Below are 22236 nucleotides of genomic sequence, written 5' to 3' on the forward strand. Positions count from 1 at the left end.
ATTGCATACTAATTGCAGCTCCAAGCAGCAGTGGAAATGGCTCCAACGCTGCTGGCGCCTCGCAGATGAAAAAGTCCAGCCATCAGTCCTCCCACTCCAGCGACAGAAGACATCAGGCAGTCTCTCGTCTGTCTCTGCCTAGGTGTCGTCCTGCTACTAAGCTATTCCTGCCTGTCTCCTCTCTGCCTGAGAGAAAACTAGCCGTCTCTCTCTCACTGGGCTCCAGGCCATTAACAATCATGGGGTAAAGCTCTGATGCATCTACCGACCGGCCCAGCTGAGAGCTGAGCTCGTAGACAAGTCACCACCGGCCATGCTTGTTTCTCAGTCATCCTCTCCAAACATGAGCGCCCTTAACAGCTGACTTGGAACTTACTAGATCAATTGACTTACTTCTTTATTCATTTTTTAAAGATTTATTTTAGTCATTTTTATGCTTTATTTGACAGAGATAGTGAGAGAGAGACAGGAAGGTATGGGAGAGAGAGGGGAGGACATGCAGCAAATGATTCGAACCCAGGTCGCTGTGGGAAGGACTGAGCCTTATATGGTACGCGCTCTACTTGGTGAGCCACCGGGGCACCTCTACGTCTTTATTAATACATAGCATATAAAATTACACATTTCTGCATTGTCAGAAACTCTTGAAAATAAATTGCACATCAGTGCACTGTATAGAAAATTAGGGTATCCTGTCCCTCTGAAGGATTATACAAGCAGAATCAGATTTTCATTGGATTTCATATAGTCTCCACTATACTTGATCAAATATAGTGATTCAGTGAACACAGATTTTTTTTTTCTTTCTATTTTTTATTTTTTATATAGCAGTCAACCGGAGTCCTAGAAAGCCTGAAAATGTTATAGCTTAAGTTGTTAATAATCATGTATTACATTTGTAATTTTTCTAAACAACTAATGCTTGAGTGGTACGTTGGAGATCAGGTGATTCTCTGTAAGACTAGCAAACACTCTACAGCAGCAGTCTTTGCTGTAAGTCTTCACTTTTCATTTCACAATTTATTATACACAAAAACCTCCACTTCCAAAGTCTCCCTTTCTTAAAACACTTCAACAATAAAACACAATAAAACAATTTGAATATAAACAAAGGGTAGCCCCCCCCTACCAAGTCAACACATAGAATTAGAGATATTTTTCATTCTACAGTAACAGAGCTATTAAGCCTGACCGACATTAGGTTTGCATAATTTAAAACAAATGGATGTTACTCCAAGCTGCCACTATATGACTACTGCAGAGACATCATTTCCACGCCCGCCTCAGCTTCTTCTGTTTTCCTCCTCAGCCAGCCTGGATCATTTACAGGGCGACAAAGGACGGACAAACGCTGGTGGAGGAAAAAACTTGGTGAGTGGGTTTGATCTCCTACTGCTTTTAGTGATTAGGAGCTCCTTATTTATACATTATGTTGGCTTTCACTTTAGATGACACTACTACTACTACTAATCTCAGGCTACATTCAGGCTCATAAGGGGTCAAAAGGTCAGAGATGTAACCTGGGGGTAAGGCCTTGTTAACCCAAAATAGTGAGATCGTAAAATCAATTCTAAAATTAAGAGGAAGAATATAATGATAGAATATAATGATATAATAGCCAGCATTATATTGAGAATGGCACACACACAAACAGTGACTGGATATATCATTGACCACGCCAGGCTGGGGTTCAAATCCCACCTCTCAGAATGCTGTAGCCTTTTCCTCTTTCCTGTTTGCCTATTAATCTGGAAATACCTCTCCTTCTGTTTTCAGCTTGCTCTTAAATCAGCTTGCTCTTAAGGTAGATTGCCCACTCACTCACTCACTCACACACAGGCTGCTCACCAGCACTATCACTATAAGAGTTCACTAATACAGAGAAAACAAAAAAATTGCTCTTGTAGAGAGAAATTGTTTGATACTGACCTGTCTCAAGGTGCCTTTTGCAAAACAGATCTGTCCAATCCCATACAACGGCACCATGATCATAGACGAGAGTGCCACGGTCCAGCCAAGTGCATATGCCCAGTCAGGGTAAATGTACGAGCGGTTAATCCTGAGTTGTTTGTAGTTCACCAAGTAGAGGATAAAGGAAGTCTAAAAAGGTGTGGGGAGGGTCAGATTACCACAGTCATTGAACATGTTTTTTAAATGAAAAATCTTAAAATTTTTTACAAACATGTCTGGTCAGAAATTGAGGTAATTTGACAGACAAACATTTTAGCCCCTGTAAATACATTAAACATGGAGTCAGAAAATGTTCCTGCTGCATTCTTATCTCTTATTCACTCTTAAAGAACGAATTATCACTAAATCACATTTTTGAGCTGTAAACATGGTTGTATGTCTTTTACATAGTGAATAGTATCAATCCTGTACTTTAATTTTTCAAATTAAGTCTTGTATTTCTAGGGGCAGAAAACCGTTGATGGGGTGAAACGTCTGGCAACACCTCAATCAGTGATGTCAAGGCAGGTATTTCACCTTTAGCATCGTCAGATAGTTTGTGATCAGAAAATTGTTACACCCCATAGAAATGGGTGACACCACATAATTTTTTGGCCCAAATGAGGGATTCCGGATACCGCCCCCTTTCAGTCTAACGTGAAAATGAATGAATATAAAATTATCGCCTTTAACTATGCGTAATGCTTATTTTGACTATTTCTACTTTTGTTGGTTCCTCTGTTATGCCTTTCTTTATTTGTTGAGGTAGATTCTGATGGTTTTGAATCTGCAATTAAAAAAAAAAAGAAATCGCTAGCCATACTTAGCTTAGCATACCAGCATTTTGTGGCTTCATGAAGCAAAGATAATGCAACACTCGCACCATGGATTTTAGCAAAAAAAAATATATTCAACAATGTGTTAAAATATGTAATAACTTTGGCATATGTCATTTCTACTATCATTATTTCCCCCATTTTAAGAGCAGAACAATTGACAAATGAGATCAAAAATCCCATTCATTTCCACTATAGGAGAAAAAAAATGGATCCGAGTAATGACAACATTTTGAGAGGACTATACTATGAAGGAGAGAGAGACGATCAGGCTCCAGAAACTTGGCTGACTCACCAGTGACAACAAAGGAGAGAAATACCTCCAGCACAGACAGAAGAAAAGACATGGTCGCTGCCCTGTCATGTCCTCCATGACATCAGAAAAACGATCAACCCCTGTTGGTGAAACAGATTGTCCAAGTTCACATTTTCTGAAATGTTGGGGACTGTTACTTTTTAAAAATAATTAGTTACTTTACCTTGTAAAAAGTAACTGATTGCATTACAAAGTTTAAAATTAACTCATTAGGTTACTTTTGTGTTACTCACATCTAGTTACCACAAAAAAGTAATCTGAGCACTCCTTTGTAATGCAGAAATGTAATAAAAAGCCATTCAATTCATTCCCCAATAATAAAGGGTATTTACCTTAACTATTTTTTTTAATGCTCAATAACAAATTTAACTTCTAATTAAAAATAGCCGCTAGTGGCGATGGCTGGGTTCATGCCAGTACAGCAGCCAGAGCTGAAACTGAGAAGTTTGCATTAAGATTACTGTCAGTTTTGTCATATTAGGCTGTTGAGCTATCAGGCCCCAAGCTATCAAGTTCTGCTACTGAACAATGTAATAGCAAGTTAAAAGGTGTCAATATCCAACTTCGTATTGGCTTTACTGTGTCTAGCTGAACACTCAAAATGCTGCTGTTGGGCAAAATCTGGTCGGATCTGTATGGCTGCATGTTCCACATAAAGGTTGGAACATGATTGCCAAGTTTCATAGCGATTGGTGAAATTCTGTTTGAGTTATAAGCCAAAATGTCATAGGCTACGCCCACTTTCACTAATGACAACCAAACCAAATTTTCGTGCAATTTCACCTTGGATTAGGAGATACAGTTTTCTGGCCTTTGTGGCGCCCCCTATTGGTCAATATTTGAATGGCTTTGCACACGTTTATTATATCTGAACACATTGTCCAAGTTTCATGATGATTGGACCATCTATCACAAAGTTATAACAATTTAGCTTATAGGCCACGCCTTATAGGCCATGCCTTTAAGAGTTAATATCTTCAAAACTACAGTAGATATCAACAATCTATGAACAAAATTTAAAGAGCATAGGACCATAGATGCTACTGACCGATTTTTGTGGTAATCGGTCAAATGGTGTAGGAGGAGATGTTAAAAATGTGTTTTTCAAATAATTCAAAATATCTCAAAAATGTTCCAGGCGGACCTTGAGGGTCCTTATGGAAAATTTGTAGAGTACGGTTAGATGGACATGTGTACCAAGTTTCATGTAAATCGAACAAACAGTGTGGGAGATACAGCCCTTTAAACTTTTTATTTTTGACCTTTAATTATAGCGCCACCATCAGGCCGATTATAATCATAAACACATCAAAATCAATAGAGAAACAGTCCCCAGAAACAGGATTTGAAAATCACTGATGAGGATGTAGAATGAAGGAGTAACCCCATAACAGTAAATAGAGTTGAAAACAAGTGTGAAAAAACTTGGAAATCCAATGACATCATGTAAAAAGTTAAAGCCATTTGCTTACCAAATATCCAGCCCACAGTCACATGTTCAAATATAGCCATGAAATCCAGAATAGCTCGACTGCAGCCATAATATTCAATGAGCTGAAATATGTAGACTCCTCCCTATAGCATGCAGGAGAAAACATTTCAGTAAGGGAAATCATTTCCTGTGAGCTAAGTTAATTCAAATATTTCTGATAATATGATATTCACCTCAGAGACCAGGGACAGTTGTATGAGGAAGGTGGATAAACAGATGAGGAGGACAAAGATCTCATGCCTTCCTCGTGTGCGAAGCAGCTTAGGAAACAAGTCGCTCACTGAGGTGATGAAACACTCCACTGCCACAAACTGGAGGCAAAATGAAATGAGCAAATGCTTTAAATTGTATTCACTTGTAATGCACTCATTGATTATTAATGAAAGACAGATAAGGGGTTAAATCATTTTAAATCACTGGGCAGCCACCCGGTCACTAATGGATGCCCTATGCAGGACACCATATTTTAGTCCTGGGACAGTGGCAGCACAGTGGCACCAACATGTGATGCCAGTATTGTGGCAGGACACCAGAATTTGGTGCCAGGACACTAAATTTAAGTGGCAGGGCAATGGTTTAACCCTTTCTCAAGACTAGTCCATACCCGGGGATGTGCGCACCACAACTACGTGCAGACTTCCGGGGATGCGTGCACCACAACTCCAACACCAACAAAAATGTGCATAAACAGCATAAATTTGGGAAAATGGAAAAATCTGCTTCGTCAGTCCCTGCCTATGCCAATGCTCAATACCCATGTGCAGTTTCAGATTGATTGGCCAACCCATTGAGGAGCAAAATGGATGCAGACAGACAGACGGACAGAGTTTTCCTCATTTTATAGTAGGATACACTACAACAAATAGCATTACATGTGTGTCAACACTTAGTAGAATAAGCATCAGGAAAAAGCAGACAGTCCAGAATTGAGGCAATGGCATCATGGCTGTTGCCTGAGGGTATGCAATGAAGGCCAAACCTGGACCTGTGTAACAAAAACATACAAGGAGAGATTGCTATTTCAACAAATACAACTGGATTTAAATTTATTACATACAGTGATGGTGTGACTATACCTGACTCAGTCACCATGTCAATGGGAACACCCTGTTTCTGAGCCATGAATCCAAGTACAGAGAAGACTACAAATCCAGCAACAAAACTGGTCCCACTGTTCAGCAGACAGAGCCAAAAGCAATCCCTAGAGTGATTATACCAAAAATATGTGGTCAGCATTTCAGTATTCAACTTTGCTCTTCTATTTTGATTCATAACTGAGATCAGTTATGGCCTGTAAGATTATGAAGTGAGACCAATATTATTGACATTTAGAGAAAAGGTTGACAAACTGTACTTACAATGTGAAAATATTTATGTAAAACTGTAACAAGACAAACTTCATTTTTCTCATAAAAAACAATTATGATAAACTGACTCAAACTTACTTGTAACAGTTGTTGTTGCGCTCATTATAGCTTCCCAAAACGATCAGAGCTCCTGCACCCACGCTATAGGAGAAAAATATTTGTGATCCTGCTTCCATCCAAACCTATGTTGTCACAAAAAATTAAAATTGACAAGTTAACAAGTCCAAATTTTGTACAGTCTCACAGCACATTCATGGTAATGATGTATCTACATAATTCAGATGCTTGCAAACAACCGTGAACCAGGCAAGGACCTTGACCATGTACCTGATAGTCTAACTTATGACTGTGGACCTTGGCAATGGGAACTAGCTCTTGGAACATGATGGAACATAAACTCTCTGGGGCAGAAGCAACCAGAGCTTGTGCGTGAGGGTGACAAGTACAAACTAGATGTTGTTGGGTTCACCTTCATGCACAGTCCAGCTCTGGAACCAAACTCCTCCGTAGGGGGTGGTGTCTCTCCTACTCAGGAGTTGTCCAGGGTGAGAGACGCTGAGTGGACTGGGGAATACTCATGAGTCCCCGGCTGTGTCTTGGTGGACCACTGAGTTGCCTCAATGCAAGTAAAATTTGCATTGGTAGCAGTTCAGAAAACTCCAGCTATTGACACCATTGCAAGACTTCAATGCTCATGTTGGCAGTGACTGGGAAACTTGGAAGGGCATGACTGGGAAGAAAGGCTTTCCTGATCTGGACCCGAGCAGTGCAACAATGTTTTATTGGAGTTCTGTGCTAGCCATTGATTGTCCGTCACAAACACCATGTTCTAACATAAAGAGCTTTATAAGTGGCCAAAGGTTGATTTGTAGTTGTTTCATCAGACCTGAGGCCATATGTTCTGAGCTCAGGTGAACAGAGGGGCTGAGCTGTCACCTGGTAAACTCAACCATGGGAATGGGGTGTGCTGGGAATACCTGGTGAAAGATTCTGTACAGAACAATTTCAACTTTCATCTCCAAACAAGCCTCTCATGTATCCCCAAGGAGGTTGGGCACATGGAGTTGAAATCCCTGTTCAAAACCTCTGTCATGGAACTGGCTGCTAGTAGCTCCGGCCAAGAGATGGTCAGTGTCTGTCATGGTTGCAACCCAAGAACTCACTGGTGAACACTAGCAGTGATGGAGGCTGACAAACTGAAGAAGGAGGCCATTCAGACCGGCTTGGCACAAAGGACTTCTGATTGAGCAGAGAGTTACCGGCAAGCCAAAAAGCTTCTGTAGTGTGGAAGCATTTCGGACAGGCTATGGAGAATGACTTTTGGGCAGCCTCAAAGAGATTCTAGAAAACCACTTGGGGAAGGCAGGACATAGCTCAGGCTGTTCTCAGCAGGGGCAGGGAAATGCTGAACTTGACTGGGGACACTGTAGGAAGGATGGAGCACTTTGAGGAACTCCTAAACCCAACAGACATGTCCTCCGTTCAGGAGGCAGTGCTGACTGATTCTGGAGGGTCTGAGCCCATCTGCTTGGTAGAGATCACCGGGGTAGTTGGAAAGCTCCTTAGTGGCAAGGTGTGAGGAGTAGACAAGATCTGACCTGAAACGCTGAAGGCTCTGGATATTGTTAGGGTGTTGTGATTGTAGAGTAGGGGTTTCTGGCACAACTTCACCTACTTCCAAGGTGCATGGAGAAGGGAAAAAAGTCTAAAGAGGTCAAAACTCCAGCAACACTTGTAGTATATAGAACAACTTTATTGTTAGACCAACGCGTTTCGGCTTGTGGCCTTCATCAGGGTCGTCATGAAACATATTACAGACAGCATTTAAATAGGGTAGCAGAAAAAATTAAAAAAGGTAAAAAAAAAAACATCCACACACATATCAACCAATGGGATACCTATATATAGTATATGGTCATGTGGCTTCAGGCCAATCGTAGTCCCAGACTGGCAGAGAGGCAAGGGGAGTGTCCAATAAGGGGCATGGGTGGACACTCCCCTTGCCTCTCTGCCAGTCTGGGACTTCGATTGGCCTGAAGCCACATGACCATATACCCAACCCATCCTTGTAGGTATCCCATTGGCTGATATGTGTGTGGATGTATATGACTGGTGTTTATTTTTACCTTTTTGAATTTTTTCTGCTACCCTATTTAAATGCAGTCTGTAATATGTTTCATGATGACTCTGATGAAGGCCACAAGCCGAGATGCGTTGGTCTAACAATAAAGTTGTTCTATATACTACAAGTGTTGCTGGAGTTTTGACCTCTTTAGGGTGTTGTGATTGACACATCTCTTCAAGATTGCATAGAGTTCAAGAACAGTGCCTTTGGGGTGAGTGAAAGCCGGTAGGTCAATGGTGTTATCAGGTGAGCATCCCTCGTTACAGATCTGTAATCTCGAGAAGGTTGAACAATAAGTTGAATTCTGTGTTGGAGTGTTTTTATAACCATAGCAAACCATAACCAACCATAACCACTGAGATTCAGTGGTTGCCTAGCTACATATACTTAACATAGCATTTACATAGAATTGTACATTTTAACATAGAACTGGTTCATTGTGTAAACCAGTTGATCACCTTTTACTTCATCTCTTGACTGTCTTAAACGATGCTAATTAATAGCACTTTGTTCCACCAATGTTGGACCTATGCCAGACTGAAATAAGTAAATAAAAACAAACAGGAAAAGACCAAGGAGGACAGAATTTAAGAGGGATTGTCATTACCCGTTCTGAGTCACTACCCGATCTGAGTCGCGCATGCGCGCTGTTGCTGCCATTTTACGACTTCTCATTTACTTTCAAGACTCATACCCGAAGCAAAGATGCTCTATACACACAAACACACTAAACCATCTCTGCCCGAATACATAATGTTTTGACACCGTGGCGAAACATGAAATTACATTTACATACATATTACATTACATACATATTACATTTGGGACAGTCAATAATAGTTCAGTCAAATGAAAATATCTATGAATGAATGAAATTAATGAATGAAAATATAACATAAACAGCCTACCTCAGGATCAGCCAGGCGGTTCAAGTCTGGATACAGGTAGAACTTAATCCCTTCCCAAGCTCCAGGTAGAGTCAGCCCCCTGATTAGTAGTACCAGGAGCATCACATAGGGGAAAGTGGCTGTAAAATACACTACCTAAACAGGACAACAGGAAATATTAGGATATGCAACTATACCTAAACTATTTGAGATGATCTGTTAACAAATTACACAAAAAGGTTAATGAAATGCCTAATTTTGGAGGGTCACTGATGAAAATGGTAATGCATTTGGAGTATGGTATGTTGCAGATTCCTAATGTATGGTAAATCTTGCCCTTTTAGATAAAATGTTACCACAGGACCTTTCCTGAGGATCTGACACCTTTCCAGATGGCGAAATAGCAGAGCACCCAGCTGGCCAGAAGACACAAAGCCAGATCCCATCTGACACTGCCCAGCTCCTCAATGCCTCCAGAGATGGCCAGCGCCCGCCGTCTGAGGTAAGAGGAAACGTAAGAGGTAGACAAAAGGTGAGTTAGAGAAATGTGACATAAACTCCCAAGAAAGGGATTTCTTCATCAGATATTGGAAAAAGGGATGGGTTGTGCTCAGATTCATTTGAACTCACTCCCAAAACTCAGTAGCAGCGGAGGTGGTGTTGGTCAGCACAGTTAGATTTGCGGCCAGACTCTGTGAGTGAGGATCCACACAATTAGCTGTTGTTTTGGGATCAAAATGAACAAGATGTTACAGGGAAAATCACAGATGTAAGTGAAATAACTCTAGATTAATTATAATGGGATATAACTAAAGGAAAAAAAAAAAGTGTATTATATCTGGCCATCAGCAATTTATTGTTGATGTCTGTTGGTAACTATTTAATTTAGAGTGATTACTTTGGATTTTTTTTACAGAATATCTACGTTTCCCTGAATGAGTCGGTCAGCCATATAGTATTAACACGTTCTAAGCCTTACCTGTGTTCCAGGTGTTTCCACAGCTGGCCCAGGGGAGCTGGGAACTGAAGGAGAATATCATGTAGAAGATAGCCCAGGCTTGGACTACAATATAGCTGAAACTATAGAGTCTGATCAGCAGCTGTCCATATCCAATTCCTAAGGAATCACAGATGTAGATTACATTTGTCAATATCTGGATTTGGTTATACATTAATCAATGTTCAAAACTTTGGACATTGATTGCAACTTTCAGTCACATCTACTCACCTTGTGCTAGTGGACAAATTTTCCTCCAACAGGTGACAACTCCCTCTTGGGTGTACTGACCAATCCCAATGTCCAACAGGAACAGAGGTAACCCACAAAACACAGCTAACACACCATAGGGCACCAGAAAGGCCCCTGGGCACAAAAACAGACATGTAGAAGATAAGGAATAATCAAATAAATGATTAACTGTAGGTTCACACTCACCCCTCCCTAATTCAGAAGAGATCCAATGCACCCACTGCAAAATATACCACTTTGCATTCCTTAATTATGATTTGTAGTATTCACCTCCACCATTCTTGTAGCAGAGGTATGGGAATCTCCACACATTGCCCAGACCAACCACATTTCCTGCAACAACCAGAATATATTCTGTTTTACTAGCCCACTGTCCTCTGTCTTCAATCCCACTCTCTTTTTTGGCCTTCCTTCTTTCTCTGTTCATCTTGAGATCTGGAAGACTTCCACTGTAGTGCAGGTAATCCACTCTGTTATGACTCCAGGATACTGCAATCTAATCTTTGCTTCTTTTGTCATGTCAACGTTTCCTAATTTGACTAAGTTGACTACTAGCCCTGACCTATCACCCTTAAGTGAAAAGCCAGTCATTCCAGTATCCAGTGCCCTTGGGCTTTTGTCTTGCTAGAGCAAGACACAAACTTTCCTTTTGCGGGTAAGGTATTCAGACCACGGGCTACAGCATCACAAACAGACATAAACCATATTTGGTCCTGCTCCATACCACCACCTCAGGCCAGCTTTGCAAGGCACCTATTTTTTATTTCTCCTTCCAACATTCAAAGCCCCATGAGCAAGTGCTTCCTCCCTCCATTTGCTTGTTTGATTTTGTAGTTTTACTTGACTTCAAACTCTCTGTGGCTTTGTAGATTTTAGTTTCCAGCGATATTTAAATTGTGACTGCCTCAAGTCAGTAATCATTAGCTCCACTTCAGCCATTTTGCGGCTTGGTCTACTGTATGAACTGTAAAGGAAGCAGTAGGGGAACAAGAAACTACATCAAACTTGATCATAGGATCCTATTCAAGGGAGAGCAGGCTTTTAATGCAGTAACCAGGGTATAAGTTTCAAAAAGCCAAATTTAGACTTTTCGAGACCATATCAACGCTACCTGGAACTGAATTTAAGACCAATTTAAAAACCTAATTAAAGAAACAAAGCTGGCAAACCAGTTTATTTCTGTTTGAACATACTAATTAAAGTTAGAAAAGTTCAGAATATGAAAAAGGACAGCGGAAATTCATTGATGAAGTCCAATTGTGTTTAGTAAAGCAGATACGATGGATATTGTACAACATTCATATAGTATGTCATCAAACTTGGAGCATGTGTTTAAATGCGTTGATTGTGTTTAGATATATGCAAGTCATGATCTGTTAAACATTACCACACTTTCGTTCAATATGATGAGCTGTTGTTCAATATCAGTATTAATCAATGGTTAATTAGGGCATATTGGATGAAAGCATCCACCAAAGAGCTTGTATTGTGTTACAATACTGCTAAAAATAATGTCCAGGGTACCTTTAATGTTTACCATAGGAAGACACTAGGGCTTATTTTCATTATCGATGAATCTGTCGATTATGTTTTCGATTAATCATTTAGTGTATAAAATGACAAATGCCTGTCACAAGTTACCAGAGGCCAAAGTGATTCTTCAAATGTCTTACTTAATCTGACCAGCAGCCAAAAAGCACCCAATGTATTCATTTTATAATAGGCAGCAAATCTTAACATTTGTGAAGCTGTAACCAGCAAACGTTTGGTATTTTTACTTGATTAAAACAAATAATTATCAAAATTATAATCGATTAGTGATCGACTAATCGTTTAAGCACTAGAAGACACAACTTATACAAAATACTTTAATGAATTCAAACAGAAGATTGGGTGTCCATTGACAATAAGACATGCTGATATACAGTTATGCAACTCACGAGACCCACATCAGAAAGGCTGCCACACACATTATCACATTATCGGTACAAATCAGCTTTTCAACAATGACGCTGACTTGTGCCCCCAGATAGCTTGGATGAGGCGCAACAGTGGCAGATAGGCTGCAACGCATTAAAATAGTCACAATTGGATGGTTTTAGCCCCATTTGGTAACTTCCCCACCTCTAGAATAAACCTTTGACAGGCAGAATTAATCTAAAATTAGAGCCTCGTGTCTGAGAACATGACAACAAAATGATCAGCATGTTTTATGTTTAACTTTCAAAAGTAAAACAGACTGCTCTACAGCAATGTTTTGACAGCAAACTTTTACAAACTGCTAACCAGAGATTGTCAAGATGCTGTACAGCAGAGAGTTGTTTCACTCATGTCACCAAATGCTTGCAGCCTCCACCACGTCATTTTCAACATCCACCTGTTACTTTTCAATGCAGTATTTATTTCGTAGGACAAGTATTCACACAGCTCTTGCCGTTAATGAGGTGTTGAAAAGTAAAATGTTATGTCATCCTAAACCTTACACATCAGTGTGTTGAAACTGACATCCTTTTTGTTGTGTTAGTTACAGTAATATGTGTTTGTCCATGTGATGTGTGACAGCTGAGGGTCATTTTACCCAGAAGACCATTACAGCAAGTCTCAAGTGCTTATTCCTCGGTGCCAATGAAAGCGTCTGACAGCGCCTTCCGTCATTTCTTTTGGAAAAATCCCATAATCGAAGCTTGTTTACTCCCTTTATTTGCGTTGGAAGCCGTTTTCTTTTGACTTTTCTTCTCATCCTCTTTCTTGCTTGTGTGTATTTTTGCTGGCATGGGATCTTTTGGAGCTTGTTTGGTGGCCTTAACATCATCTTCCGCCTCAGAGTACGATTCACTCTCATAGCCTTTCTCTGTCACTATGGAAAACAGATTGTCTGGGTTAGAAATTAGGAGTAAGCATTGAACAACATAATGATGACCTATGGTCTTAGCTGAGCCCAGTGAGAAAACCATATTTGTTCATTTAGTGGCCATTGTTATATGGTTGGTTATATATGGTTATTCTCTTCTGTGTATATATTGGTTATTCTATGGTCTTCATCATGGCTACAAGGCTATTTGTTTTTTGGTAAAATTACTTATATTTGAGATAAATTGAGCAATTGAAACTCAGTCAAAACATTCATTAGTTTTCGATTTCTGATTGGCACCATACCTATGCATCCTTCATCATCCACAAAGGTACGAGATTTCATGACCCGCCTCCTCTTTCTTATCTTAATTTCAGAATGCTGCTGCTGTAGAAATAAGACAGAAACACACGAATGCTCAACCACATATTCAACATACAACACATAAAGAACATTTCATGCAAGTCTAATAAATGAAATGGATTTCCTATGGATCCCCTAGACAATCACCTTACAGCAATTACATCAATTCTACAATATTTCTTGACTTAGGAAACAGAAGATTTCAAGCGATGCTTCACTTTGGTAGATCATTTATAGTAAACCTTATAGATGTTCCAAACCACTCAGGCTTTCTCAGTCATCACTGGAAATGTCATGTACTTGCTCCAATTCCTGGAGGCCTATTTTCAGTTCTGAATAAACAGTCACATCCGTAGAAATGTCGGTGGTAAACACACACACACCTGGGGCAACTCATAACACATACCTCTCTTCCAAATACCGACTTATTTAAATGTCTAAACACCAAGTCTGAGTGCTTACATTTGAATGTGAAACAGACTCCTTTATCTCTCTTTCAGGACACGGTGACGGCTCTCTCACTTGCTGCTGTTGTGGAGAATCTGGAATGACTGGACAAGTGAACAAACATCAGTTTTCCATATTTTCTCTTACAACGAACCTTGAAACTTTAGCTAGAGAATATGACTCGGCTAGGCCACATCGCTCTGTAGCTGAGGATTATTCTTCACCGTAACTACAACATTATGGGAGATGACAGTAAAACTACATAAACTGTGAAGTAATATGTGTATTAAGTCGTGTGTGTATTAGGACTGAAGAACAGTTATTTCCTCCCTTAAACTCAATTATTAAATCTATTTTTCATGTATTTACAGACCTGTTTAGAGAACCCTGGTTTTAGGTAGTTAAACTCAAACTGTTGGTATAACTATATTTCACCATTTAAAATAATTGTGTGACTAGAGGAATTGGAGAATAAAGCTACACTAGCAGGCTACAGACCACTCACCCTCATCATCACTGCTGTCTGGCTCAGGCTTCTTAATCCTGCGTCTCTTTTTCTTCTCCATCCTCTCCTCCTCGCTGTCAGAGTCTTCTATTCGCTTAGTTTTGCTTCAAGGGGGAAAAAAATTAAAAAAATAATGAATTAAATGAATTATGTTGAAAGCCATATTTGACTTTTGGTAGACCACGTACATTTTTCAGTGCGCACAACTAGTTTATAAACTGTCAACTACCAAAGTTGGCTGCTGTGAGGACCTGTACTCAGAATGGCTTTCTTACATTCATTTTAAAATCCTTTTGAACATCTAAAAAAAAATAAAAAAAATCATACTTTCAACACATTTACAGACAAGAAACACTAGATCCAGGTAATATTTCATCTGTTCTGCATCTGAATTTTTGCATAATAAGTAATTCATTTTTGATTGTTTGAATTATCCACATTGAGATCTGATTATTGAATTATTATTGATTACTGAATGCCAGTGGTGACACTGGATCGCAATGGATCCAGTGTCCAAAATTTCTTTTCAAGCTCAAATTTTTTACTGGGTAAAAACAACTACTATACATTTTTCATTGAAATATATCACCCTACCTGCTTTAAATGCTAAATCATGTATAGAATTCATTAATGTGTTGTAATTCAAAACTTGCTCACCTACTTATGCAATGGATCAATGGATAATTCACTGTTAGTTTAACAGAATTCAAATTGCAACACACACACGCATATTAATCCTAAACCAACATCAGGCTAGTTCACCACCAAGGCAGCGAGAAACAGAAGTTTAGATGCTACCACTTTGTGTAAATCAGAGTAACAGGCAGCCAATCAGGAGCCTGATTGATTCAGAGCCATTGTTTTGCTTTGATCTGATTGGCTAACGGTCAGAGAGAGTGTGCGGTGGTCAGAGGTCAGCAGGAAGAAATTTTGACAACGGGCAAAGACCGAAGACTACCTGAGGCTTTCAAATGTTATCCTTTCAAAAAAAAGACGCTTATTGATTTATCCACCAAAGACTAACTTTACCAGCATTTGGTTTGTTTTATACCCTGGATATATCACTTTATAGTGTAATTGAGCTGTTTAAAGGAATGTTAAATCTATGCTTTTGTTACAGACTTCCCACAGGAACACACACCTCCTGGAGTCTTTCTTAGCCTCCCTCGGCTGCTCCACTGCGACAGCCTCTTGTATTTCTTCAGCTCTCTGCTCCGCTGTAGACGACTGAGGGGCTTCCTCCTCCTTCACAGTTTTGTCGGGTCTCTCTGGTGAGGCGAGGCAGAGCGTTAACTTTGACAGTTAGTAATCTGTATTTAAGTACACAGTCCTGACTGCTAGTAACATCTGAGTAAGCACAGTAACAATTGTAACTCAGTCCATACATGTTAGTACTCCATACTGCAGTCTATATGACTGCATGTCATATGTATGTATGTTTACATTCACATCAGCATAGCTTTATAGAACCCCACAACTGTTTACGTTCTATTTTATTGCTTTATTACCTCCGCCAAGGAGGTTATGTTTTCGGTGCCGTTTGTTTGTCTGTTAGCAGGATTACAAAAAAACTACTGGCCCGATTTTCATGAAACTTCGTGGAAGGGTGTAGCATGGGCCAAGGAAGAACCCATTCAATTTTGGAGCAGATCTGGATCCGACTCACAAACAAGCAATAATAGCATGAACCTTGGCGGAGGTCTGCGCTCTCCGAGTGCCCTTCTAGTTTGTTTTGTTTTTTTCACTGTTGTGTGCTTCTATTTGCATTTTTTCTCTGCTGAATCCTATTACTTTTGCTGCTTCGGTGACCTCAGAATCTGAATCTGTTCACATTGCCTGAAATTTCAAATTTAAAGTGACAATAAGCGACACCATTTTTTCACATTAAAATAACAACAAATAAATAGCATATGTTGTACATTATCAGTCAGTGTCCGTTTGTGACCCTGTGTGTCAATGTCCAAATCCATTGTTTGTGTGAAATTGGCTTTTCAATGACGTTTGGTATGTTTTTGAGGCGTATACCAAAGCACAAGAATGGTGAAAAGCATTAAGAACTAACAGAACAGCAAAGCTAAATGTGTGACAACCAAAGCCCATCCAATACTGCAGATTACTTATGTTTGCTGTCTGCTTCTTAAACAGCTTTACGGCTGCCAGTTACCTCTGCCTCAGGCTAGATGACAGCTCATTAACATGACTGACACGCGTCGGGGTGTAAATTTGACCAACTGAGGGGGAGGAGGGCGTGACTAACAATACACTTCCTGCCTCAAGGGAAAGTTAAGTATTGTAGCTTTAACTGGTAACTAGTTCCAGAACAGAAACTATGCTAATCTTGCTAACCCTGCAGCTACACATGGGAAAAAATCAGTTTGAATAACATTTTGTATTGCAAATCAGGAAAAATGTTTGGTTAATCTGTGGTTACGATAATAATTAGAAATTTTTCCTTTGGCGATAAAACTTTGGATGTTTGTTGCCACAGGTTTACGCTCCTTTACCCTCGCTTCCCTACATGCTTTAAACATGTTGCTAACTTTCCAAATTTTTATTTTATAGGTGTTCGATATTTGTTGACACTTATTTTCTAGTCATTCACAGTCGTTTAGTCAGTCGTTTTAAATTGTATATTCTTTTTACATGTCTACACAAATAAAATGACAGCGAGACTAAGCTGTTGCAAATATAACTCACTTGCTACTTGATTCCCGAAGAAGTTGATCATAGGATTGGTCTTTCCAGCGGGTTTGCTTTTGGGGGCCTCAACCTATAATATAAACACAATAAAAACAAAGCAAAACAAAACACTATAACAATCATTCTACTATTCTGTACATTGATTTCTCTATAAACAACAATTAAGAACATAAAAGCCATACCACAGGTGCAACTTCTTTCGGCTCCGACTTCACCTCTTTGCCAGCGTCCTGGTTCTTGGGAGTCGTCTTATTTGCGAACATTCCCATGATGCCTTTGGGTGCCTTGGTGGAAGGTTTAGAAGCCAGACTGGCGTGACCATTCATGCCCGATTTGACATTTTGAGGCTCTGGCGTTGGAGCCTGCACCGCTTCCCTGGCCTGCTGTATCTCCACTGAGGACATGGGCTCTGCACCGGCACAGCGTATGGCACTGTACCTGCAAACAGAATGAAAACACAAGCAAGATAATTAACACTTTCCTACGGATTACCAATCCTACAATGAAACGGGTGATTTTTCAGTTGTTATTTTCAGAAGTACAGTGTTTTTGAAGACAATTTTGTTTCTCATGACGATGACTGATATTTACTGAGGCCATAGTTCTCCCCCAGAAAAGGTGACTTGTCCAATTCAGGTGAGGGGGGAGCAGCTGCCCCCAAGCGGATGAGTTAATTTGTCTTGGGGTTTTATTTACATTTTCCATATTGATCCAGACTTTTGACACTTGTGGACTGTAAAAGCCCAGATCCCTTTTCACTTATAATCGCACACTGAGAAGACAGATGTACCTGCTGCAGTTATTCAGATTGTCTTTCACAGCATCGTAGTCCACGCTGTAGAGCGGACCGCTGTCTCTCAGTACAGCTTTCTGGACGCTGTACACATGGACACTGACTGTCAAGCTCATCTTGGACTTGACATCTGCAAAAGAAAATGCTTACAGTTAACGTGTCCACTGGGAAACTTTACAAAGTGCTGGCTTCTTTCTCTTTTTATGTGATGAAGTGTTGTAATTAACTTTTTTGGTGTACCCACTTTCCCTCAATGTGCCTTGTCTGCTTTTACTTCAGTGATTTCCTATGTTGTCCCAGAATGACTTGTGACTACCCCCAGATAAGGGGCATGAACATGTAACTTTCAAACAAAGGTGGGCACATGATCGCAGCCACCCCCCCCTTACTCAAACAAAACATGGCTGCATTGCATTCTGGTCTATTGAGGCTACTGTCGGTGGAGAAATTGGTCTCTCTCCTCTTCTACAGTGGATTTCTCTCTGTATGATTGTTGAACGTCAGTGCAAAATGGCGGCTCTAGAAAGAAGCCCTCGCTCTTTGATTCTGAGGGACTGACACCAAAACCCAATGTTTACCAATGATGTTTTAGATGGTTGAAAAAAATTCATCCATGGGAATAAGAAAAATTCACCATCAAACAACTAAATGGACCCAGGAATGCAGATTACATCATCAATAGCCATTTCTTTTAACAGTGTTAATGTTTTAGGGTGGATTTTGCTTTTCCTCAAATGCCAGAAACAAGATTAGTTTCAGTGCTGCAGCCTATAGCAGAAACAAAAAGGAGACTAACACCAAAAACTAGTTAACACTGCGTGGTTATCAGGAAACCACATCGCATCAACCTACCTTCCAGCTGGTCCTCTCTGACCACTGATACCTTATGACTCTGAAAAGGAATCATGACAGAAAGCACTGTCACAACTGAAATCAAAACAGTCACATATGTAGGCTACAAAAGGATGAAGACGGTGCCAAAACATGTCTTGTTAATTTGCTTCCTTCCCTACCGTGTGGCCATTCTCAACAAACTTGCCCGACACCAGATAGGTTGCATGGAGCTGAGCTGAGCTTTCTTTCCTCTTGTGATCCAGGTAATGGTAGAGCATCCTGAAACAAGGACACACATTTTCATCATTATTTTTAGCAGTGTAAAAAAAAGCTACCAGCTATCTGATAAACTCTCATATTAATTATCCTTTTAGCTAAGTGACAAGTGACATTATACTGTATTCCCCAATATGGTTAATCAGAAAAACATTTGAATGTAAATATTACTCTATATGTATGTTGCACTGTATGTGAGGTCATGTTTAATTTGCATCATACTGTCAAACCCTGTAAGGTGCCAATATACATAGTTCCTGAGACAAATTTAAGTACATGTATTGTAGTCTACATGATGATTAAGTGACTGTGGTTCTTACAACAGTATAAAAAGGACAGGCAATAGTTGACTGGTGTTTCATCAAGTCTGGCTTTGAATATAAAATATTTGGCGTTTCCTCATCCACGTTTTAAGTCGCTAGCCTAGATAGGAATAACACTCACTGTTTTGCTGTGTTGACATGGACCCCAAGAGTGAGACTCAGCCATTTATAGGTCACCTGTATAATTGAGACAGCAATGATTAAAATGTGTTAGTTGTATCATTGGCTGTCCAAATTAATAAGACACAGGTGAAAGAAAGACAGCTCGGTTTAGTATTTCAGTCTACAAACGCATTACATCTAAAGACAGCTAACGTTAAAGGTACCAGACTAACGTTAATCTAAGGATGACAGTTGCTCCTGATAGATAGTGTTGATTGGAAGGTTGTTAGTCTAGTTAGCCAGCCAGTAGCCCGGTGCGTGCCATTCTCTGTATGGAGAAAACGTCACGCCAAACGTCATTCAAAAATCTGGCAGTTTAATGTTGTCTCACTTATCGGCAAACATATATATCTGGTAGAGCAGGACTTAAAACCTTTAACGAACCCTTAGGGGCCACTCTTCAATTCGGCACATATCACACACACCAAGTAGCACCTATTTAAACAAAATGTAAACTTTCGGAATGTCTTCCACCAAAATGCACCGTTGTTGGAGGTAGCTAGCAGCGCGAATCAATTCTAAAAGTTGAGGTTCAATTGAATTTTAGCGCTGCTTGCTGAATCTTCTATACGCCGAATTTACCAGAAGACCCTAACGATTCGTAAACTGTCTGAAGTCATGCTCTAGCAAACATTAAACGGGCAGATTTTTTTGCATAGACATTGCTAACTCACTACTAACGTTAATGTTAGCTTGGTTATCACCAGGAATAACGTCTGCTAGAAAGGCTGTCAAACAAGAGGACACATCATCAATCAAGACTTCACTTACTATCTTGTTGTGATCGTTGACATATTCATCGATATTATCCAAATAAAGCTCGTCCATTGTGTTAAATTAGTGTGTCGGTGGACCTTGCTATGTTGACTTCTGCTGAGACAATTTAACTGCGCGGGAACACTCTTTATTTACTTCCGGTCACATGTCACGTGCTGTTCTATTCTTCCTGTGAGACTAACGGCTGCCCTCTACAGGTGAACATAGGCTATTGCTGTTCACAGGCTGTGATATTACAATGTATCCTTTTAAAACCTGTTCTAATTCTTCTAATTATGCTTTTGTAAACACAAATGAATATACAAACAATCAAATAAATATTTCATAAAACTTAAAATAAATCTATTAAACCACAGTATTTCCCCAGAGCATAAGTCAATGAAAATCCAACAATGAAGACAAGAAATCAGATTTTCTCTGGATGAAAAAAAAAAAAAAATCTCTCTGCTGTTTGACCAGTTGCTGTTTTCTTTGTGATGTCTCATCAAAAACACACACATCCTAAACAGATTCTGGACAGAAACAAACAAACAAAACATGCACACTGCTCCTAAGGTGTATACATTTATTAACACCAAGATAGGTGTTAACAAAGCGCAGTGCTCTTCATCAAGTGTGTTGAATTAAATGTATACACTTAAAATGTATACGTATATGTATAGTGTGTCAGCTCACTCTGCCTGTCAGGCTGAACAGCAGCTTGGATCTGAAAGGTTTCCAGTGATGGAAGAGATAGTCTTCTTCCTAAAGAAGAGAAGAGGAGACAAACCACTAAGAGCTGTGGGACGGACTGGGACTGAACTGCAGCTCCTCACTGGTCCCAGTCTGCTGTACTGGGAGCTTTTTGCTTCCCTGCTCCTTTCTCTGCTGGCTCTCTTTCTTTCTCTCTCTCTCTCTCTCTCTCTCTCTCTCTCTCTCTCTCTCTCTCTCTCTCTCTCCCTCCAGTGTGTTCAGCCACAGGAAAGATGGATCCTACGCTCCACTAACACCTTAATAACCAAAGCATGCCTTTCAAAAACGTGTCAAACCTCTACCACTCCTCCTGGATAATAATCAGCACAGTTAATGTGTTTTCAATAGACAAACCAACTGGTTGGGAAATGGGAAACAGGCAGAGGAGAAGAGGCTGAGCTGCAGGGAAGAGATCAGCACCAGTTATTACTGCATCAGACAAACTCAGTATGAATGTTGAAGTGAGCGAGGCGGAATTTGAATGAGGGAAAATGTTGGAAAATGAAACTTCCATCAATGAGCAGTGGTTCTCGACGTGGGGTCCGGGGACCACCAGGGGTCCTTGAGGGAGTTCCAGGGGGTCCCCAGCAAATACAGATATATCTGGAATATATCATATATATCATATATATATATATATATATATATATATATATATCATATACATATATATATATATATACATATATACATATATATATATATATATATATCATGGAATTCTGGACAAAATCAAATCTAACAGTAAAAATATTCTCAGATTTGGGTCTGAGAGACAAAATCTCATCAAAAAGCGGTCCGTGGCCCTAATGTGGACTAAACTAGGGGTCCTTGATATGAAAAAGGTTGAGAATCACTGCTCTAGAGGGTGTTTTTGACTGTGAGAGTTTCCCATACAGAGGCACAAAATCAAAAGTTGGTCAGTGTATAGAAATGGATCTAAATCGTCATGTCTGTAATTTGGAGATGTACAGACAGCAGACCAGCAGCACTGAACTCAATCCAGTGTCTCCCAGTGTGAAAACAAAAGTGAAACTTAACATTCCACAGTTAGTAAGGGGATTTGCAGACAGTGACTCGTCTTCGCTGTCCTAGGGAAGTGACCAGTGGAAGAACTCATACATCACTTTTTTCCCACGGTGCAGCCGAGGGCATCACGAGCAAATCCAGGTCAGTCAGTCACTCAGGTGACGCCAATTGACCTGGATTTCATATCCTGAGTAGTGGCTGAGACTTTGGACCTATCTGCCA

At 40.0% G+C, this 22236-nt stretch overlaps 2 protein-coding genes across 2 annotated transcripts; both read right to left on the reverse strand.

The window, feature by feature from the left end:
• Positions 1 to 1252: 1252 nt before the first annotated feature.
• Positions 1253 to 10649, reverse strand: LOC139646137 (sodium- and chloride-dependent betaine transporter-like). The gene is made up of 14 exons (XM_071522059.1): positions 10493 to 10649; positions 10202 to 10336; positions 9953 to 10090; positions 9604 to 9691; positions 9338 to 9470; positions 8995 to 9129; positions 6040 to 6143; positions 5671 to 5795; positions 5467 to 5579; positions 4768 to 4905; positions 4575 to 4677; positions 3082 to 3182; positions 1930 to 2100; positions 1253 to 1351 (listed from the first exon to the last, which is right to left on the reverse strand). The coding sequence occupies exons 1-14, from the start codon at positions 10647 to 10649 to the stop codon at positions 1253 to 1255; spliced, it is 1740 nt and encodes a 579-aa protein (XP_071378160.1).
• Positions 10650 to 11564: 915 nt separating this feature from the next.
• Positions 11565 to 20384, reverse strand: pold3 (polymerase (DNA-directed), delta 3, accessory subunit). Its single transcript, XM_071521924.1, has 12 exons — positions 20248 to 20384; positions 19436 to 19491; positions 18895 to 18994; positions 18734 to 18773; positions 17879 to 18011; positions 17271 to 17526; positions 17086 to 17158; positions 15530 to 15656; positions 14389 to 14492; positions 13899 to 13987; positions 13379 to 13460; positions 11565 to 13079 (listed from the first exon to the last, which is right to left on the reverse strand). Exons 1-12 carry the CDS (start codon positions 20302 to 20304, stop codon positions 12874 to 12876), a joined length of 1323 nt encoding a protein of 440 aa, XP_071378025.1. The 5' UTR covers positions 20305 to 20384; the 3' UTR covers positions 11565 to 12873.
• Between the last annotated feature and the right edge of the window lie 1852 nt (positions 20385 to 22236).

Source organism: Centroberyx affinis, unplaced genomic scaffold (genome assembly GCF_046629955.1).
Source record: "Centroberyx affinis isolate AG114_WGS23_722 - 3 ecotype Tasmania unplaced genomic scaffold, CSIRO-AGI_Caff_v1 ptg000082l_1, whole genome shotgun sequence".
Lineage (NCBI taxonomy): Eukaryota > Metazoa > Chordata > Actinopteri > Beryciformes > Berycidae > Centroberyx > Centroberyx affinis.